The sequence below is a fragment of the Austrofundulus limnaeus genome, unplaced genomic scaffold (assembly GCF_001266775.1).
Source record: "Austrofundulus limnaeus strain Quisiro unplaced genomic scaffold, Austrofundulus_limnaeus-1.0 Scaffold779, whole genome shotgun sequence".
Taxonomy (NCBI): domain Eukaryota; kingdom Metazoa; phylum Chordata; class Actinopteri; order Cyprinodontiformes; family Rivulidae; genus Austrofundulus; species Austrofundulus limnaeus.
This window is the reverse complement of record NW_013953181.1, coordinates 100,824-106,567: the sequence shown is the minus strand read 5'-3', so window position 1 is coordinate 106,567 and position 5,744 is coordinate 100,824. Positions and strand designations below refer to the sequence as shown.

At 39.1% G+C, this 5,744-nt stretch overlaps 1 protein-coding gene across 1 annotated transcript in view; it reads left to right on the top strand.

Annotated features, from left to right (window-relative positions):
* Window positions 1–5,211, top strand: part of tsc2 (TSC complex subunit 2) — a gene marked incomplete at its 5' end in the record, with an annotated part of 61,663 nt that extends 56,452 nt beyond the window's left edge. The window contains 9 exon segments of the mRNA XM_014028560.1: window positions 338–933; window positions 2,176–2,254; window positions 3,099–3,185; window positions 3,265–3,451; window positions 3,527–3,666; window positions 3,750–3,828; window positions 3,910–4,001; window positions 4,681–4,779; window positions 4,943–5,211. Coding sequence (XP_013884014.1) covers window positions 338–933; window positions 2,176–2,254; window positions 3,099–3,185; window positions 3,265–3,451; window positions 3,527–3,666; window positions 3,750–3,828; window positions 3,910–4,001; window positions 4,681–4,779; window positions 4,943–5,110 — 1,527 coding nt within the window.
* Between the last annotated feature and the right edge of the window lie 533 nt (window positions 5,212–5,744).

Here is a 5,744-nt window from a genome sequence, read left to right as displayed (position 1 = left end):
GAGGACCTATCCACGTCATCATTTACCCAGAATGCTTTGCATGTAAATAAAATGGCTCAGTCCATGTAATGTATTTTAAAAAAATTAGTTTAAAAAGTCAAAAAACTGAACATCCTACGGTATTTTTACAGTCTTTATTTTACAGTTAAAATAAATGTTTGTCAAATAAAGTCTAATGTTACAACTAATCGTGGATCCCTTTAATGAAAGATTTCTTTGATTTGGTCTATGCAGAAACCCCTGTGGTTCAACATGTTGGTTAATCTTCTAAACTCTGCTAAAAGAAAAAGATCAAAATTATAATCTTTGAATGAAAAGTTTTTCCTCTCGTTCTCAGTCGTCCTCCACCTCCAGTCAAGATGATGAAAAGTCAACTCTGGAGGAGGTGAGTGAAGGAGCCATTCCCATTGATCAGCCCACTCTGGGTCCCTCCACCCCGGGCAGCCAGGGGCCTGAGTTTCCATTTCAGAGCCACTCACAGTCCCAGGGTCCTGGACTCAACAAGTCCAGCTCCTCTCCAGAGCTCCAGACGCTTCCCGAGGCCTTCGCCAAAGCTAACCTGGAGTCTGAGAGCACGCAGGGAGATGTCTCTCGACCCAGAGCGCCCTCAGATGGCAAACCTCCAGCACAGCAGCCTCATTTTGAAAAGGACAAGGTGAAGGGGAGCACAGGAGGGGATGTTAATGGGCCGGGACGTCAGAACCAAGCAGAAGGCTCCGGTCCGTCATCTCAGAGCGGAGGGTTGAGGTTGGCTTTTCCACCAGTACCAGCCCAGTCTGGACCCATCTCTCCTGGCGGAGGCCACCGACCCAGAGGTCACACCATTTCTGTTTCAGCACCTTCCTCCAGGAGAGAGAGGAGGACAGAGAGGGACTCCTATCACAATCGACCCGGACCCAGCAACACGGAGAAGATGTCTGGACTGAGCCCCAGGTACTCCACACTTACAGACCACTGCCTCACCCTCTGTGACGGTTTCTGTCCAGTTAGAGATGGAACAGGTTTCTGATGGGAGAACACAGAAACACAGCCACCAACAAAAAAAACATGTTGAAAACTGGTCGGATGGTAAAAATGTTTTAGCTCCAATAGGACAGGTTCATGTATTTTTCTTTTTGACTGGTTATAGAACTTATTTAGGTTTGATTTTATGTGACGACAGATAATTGAATTTCAAAAGATTCATAAATCGAAATTTAAATAATCTTTTCCACAGAAATAGGTTTAACAATTTTCAGAAAATGTTTACATATTTATAAGTTAAAGACAAAACTTTGTTTTCTTTGAAGTGATATTGTGTGAATCGTTTATTTATTTATTTATGGACATTTACAAACACATTGGAAACCAGATGAATTGTGTGTAGGTGTTATAGCAGCCTTGCTAATTTTCAACAGCTGTCTATAAGAGGCTTTTAAAGGACAAAAATAATAAAAAGGAAGAACGTAAAAGAAAAGAAAATTTCAGCGACATTCCTTGTGTTTCTCCATGTGAGCAGCTTTGCCTGGACTGAAGCCATTGGTTTTGGGCTCCATTAAAAAATGGTGAAGTCCATCTGTAATTGTAGAGCAGTGGCAGAGAGTAGTCTGTGTCTAACCTCTACTAGAAAACAGTCCAAATTAAAAAACCTGGGAGATGAGCTGACATGTATGGAGAGCCCTTTCATTCAAAATGAAATAAATAAATAATGTAATCAATAAAGTATTAATAAATATTCCAGCAAATAAATAAATGTCCCTGTGAAATAAAACAAAATCAGTAAAATTATAATACATTTTTAACGTGTTATTAATTTATTTTGTATGAAAGGACTCTCCATAGACATGAACCACATCAGTGAATTTATTTGCCATTTAGAAACAACTTCAACGTTTTATTGTGGTTTAACAGAGCACTTTATGACATTTTACATTAAGTCACTTTTTATGTAAGGTTTGTATTTCCTTTGTTGTAAAATTGAAAATATGAATTTAAGATAAGTTTCCTTCTTTAATACACAGATTACAAACACATAGACACACGTTAAGTCAAAAATATATACCGGTATATTTATAAAGCTTTGCATATTTGTTACAGTGTTAAATGTGGTTTTATTTGAGGTAACATTTATTATAGTTCTTTTAAAATAATGTTTTTTGACAGTTAATTTAAAACGTTCTGTTTATTTTTTTACAGTTTTGTATTCCTCCAGCTGTACCACTCTCCTTTCTTTGGGAATGAAGCAAACAAACCACTGCTGCTGCCTAAAACTCAGGTGAGCCGTGTCCTCTGGGGGGTTTCACCTCAGCTCAGCCTTCTTTGGATTATAACACACCAGAGATTTGATCTTCCTTTTCTTTGATTAAATAAAATAAATTTTAATGCTGCTTCTGCACCAAAGAGTGTTTCCTGACACTTTATAACACGTCAAATTAATTTAAAATGAAAACAGTTTTTATATCAGTGGTAAACTTTAAATTTATGAATCAATGCAATAAAAACACATTTAAAAATTAAAAGATAATACTTGAACGGCCCCTGACCTGTTGGCTCTAAGTAACTGTGGCCTTCTAAGCAATTTAGATTAGTAGCCCTGTTACTAATGTCTCAAAATAAGCTGCATTAAAGCCAGCATTGACTACATCTCCCATAAAGCATGTTGATTATGCACTGGAGTTCAGAGTTCAGAATTACAACTCAACAGTGAGTAAAGCTCTTTTACGTCTAATAATATTTCTGTATTATTTGTTTCACATTTAGTCAGTTGTACACGTAGTATTTTTCAATGTTTATAAGATGTGTTAAAACACTGTTTCTGTGCATAAAATACCATGTAGAGCTTAGTTATTGTTTGTTAGCGGTGCTCAGCAATGAGACGAGGAACATAAGGTTTTGTTTTGTTAAAGTTAAACATGAAAGCTGAAGTTACAGCTGGCTCTTTGAGGGCCACCATAACACTCATGTGACCCTCTGAAAAAGAATTGGACACCCCTGATCTATAAGATCATGTTGCGTACAGAGCTGATCTTTGTGAGGTGTTAACTTTAATGAATTTTGGTAATACACCCCCTGCTCTGTGTTTTGTGCACAGTGTTGATGTTGTGTACTTCCTGCTGCAGGTCATTGACCGAGCTGTGAAGGTTCTGGACCAGATGCCTCCTTATGACACCCATAAGATTGGAGTGGTGTTTGTTGGAGCCGGTCAGGTGAGAACGTCCCGATTGTGCTCTTAATCTCCGATCTTGCACGTGGAATTAATTCCTCCATCCTCTTTCTTCTTCTCAGGTTAACAACGAGGTTGCCATTCTGTCCAACGAATATGGCTCGAACCGCTACGCCGCCCTCCTGACTGGTCTGGGCAAGTTGATCCACCTGAAGGACTGTGACCCTGACCAGATCTTTCTTGGAGGACTTGACCAGTATGGAGACGATGGAGAGTTCACCTACTGCTGGCACGATGACATCATGCAGGGTCAGTGCAGTACTTACGGTTTATTTTCTCCCATCCAGTCGACACTGAGTTATAAATAAAGTCCTGTCTTTGCAGCCATCTTCCACATAGCCACATTGATGCCAAACAGAGAGAGCGACAAGGGCTGCTGCAACAAAAAGCGACACATTGGCAATGATTTTGTCATGGTGGTGTATAATGACTCAGGAGAGGAGTACAAACTGGGCACAATAAAGGTAGATGTTCAAACACAAGGTATGATCAAGTCTGCAGTTTATTTTTTGTACTTTATTACAAAATCTCTGTCTTTTTCCTGTAGGGTCAGTTTAATTTTGTAGAAGTCATCATTAAACCACTGGATTATGAATGCAACCTTGTTTCCCTCCAGTGCCGCAAAGGTGAATTATTTACTGTTTGCAGTTTTTTCCGTTTCTCCTCAGATTATTTTGTGTTCATTCTCCCTCCGTTCTTCTTTTCAGATCTTGAGGGTTTAGTCGACACAACTGTGGCGAAGATTGTTTCAGATCGCAACCTTCCACTTTTAGTTCGACAGATGGCCCTACATGCAAACGTGGGTCCTTATTTCTTCTTTCTGCATCTACTGTATTTATTCAAGTATAATACGTAAAATTAAACCCATAAAATCATCCATAAAGTTGGGGGGGGGGGTAGTACTATACTCGGATAAATATTTTTACTTTTGTATTTTAACCGAAATTTAACCGAAACTAATGACTTTAGTGTGTGACCGAGCTACTCCTGGAACAACAACAAACATGTTCATCTGTAATGGCTGCCGTCTACCGGTGTTCTGAAAAAGTTTGTATCCCTGAAAAAAGTTTCCCCACCAGAGGGGGCGCTTGTGAGTAGGAAGTAATCTGCTTTTCCCCCACAAGAWGGTCCAAATCTCATGTGAAGTCTCTGACTTTTGTGTTGGCGCCTCCTGGTGGACTATGTGTAAAATGCCAGAATTCATATGATGCTGCTACAGCTGATATATTTGTTGTCAAAATACCTTTTAGTACATATGTTGTTAAAATAAAATGAACAGTCCAATGATCATTTACTGATATGTATAAAGACTGCAAAGGCTGAAAAATCATGAAGTCTGTATGAAATTGGAGGTAGTTTGATGATTAAATTTAGTATGCTTTTTAAACTCCAAAAAGGGGGGGGGGGTCGTATTATACATGAATAAATACGGTAATTAAACACGAACACGTATTTCACTTTCTTTTTTCTCTTTTTAGATGGCCTCCTTGGTGCATCAGTACAGAGCTAATCCTTCTGATGCGTACGCTTCCAAGTGGCTCGCAAGATTACGACACATAAAGAGGATCAGAACCAGAGTAAGACAAAAACCCAAGAGTTGTTTTTTGCTGTCACTTGTTGCCTGCCGCTGAAAGGCGAAGGTGGGCAGTGTGATGATGTCTCTGCTTGTGTTTATTACAAAAAAAGAAACAAAACTTTTAAAGCATTTCCCTCAACCTTATCTCTTTTACTCCATCTCAGGCTCAAGAAGACATCCAGTCTCGCTCGACTCCCGGAATCTCTTTGACCCAAGGACACACTCAGCAAAACAAGTCGTTTCAGCAAAACCCGGCAGCACCGAACCCTGAGGCCTCCGGGCAGAGGAAGAGACTTGTGTCAACAGTCGATGATTTCACTGATTTCGTTTAACTCTTGTTGGTCGCTCTGCCAGACACATTCACACAGACCAGTGATGTTTGTGGCTCAATTAATGTATGAAATAAATGATCATTAAAAGGATCTGGAATGGGGAGTTGGGTTTCTTTAAATCCCTGTGAACACAATTAACAACTTGCATAAATGCAATTGTTACATTCACTGTTTAGTCATCGGTCCAGCACGTGTTTCTGTAGTCCCAGTTGTTTGGAGCTTTATTTTAGCAGATATTACTAATAAATTCAGAGAGCTAAAAAAATTTTAAAATAAAAACTGAATTGGAAATTATTTTAAAGTTTTTACTCTGCCTACTGGACATCCTGCCTAATAGATAGTCTCATGTTTGACCCAGATTGAGTTAAAAGAAAACAAGCTTAAATGCCCTGTCACACTAGCCCTCTGGTGCATGAATTATGAAATCCTGAGTCAATATGTACAGCGGGTAAAATAAGTGTTGAACACCTCACCATTTTTCTCAGTAAATATATTACTAGAGGTGCTAATGACATGAAATTTTCACCAGATGTTGGTAACAACCCAAGTGATCCATACATACAAAGAAATCAAACCATAAATGTCCAGAAATGAAGTTATTTGTAATAAGTTTGAAGTCCGTGCTGTCCAATCC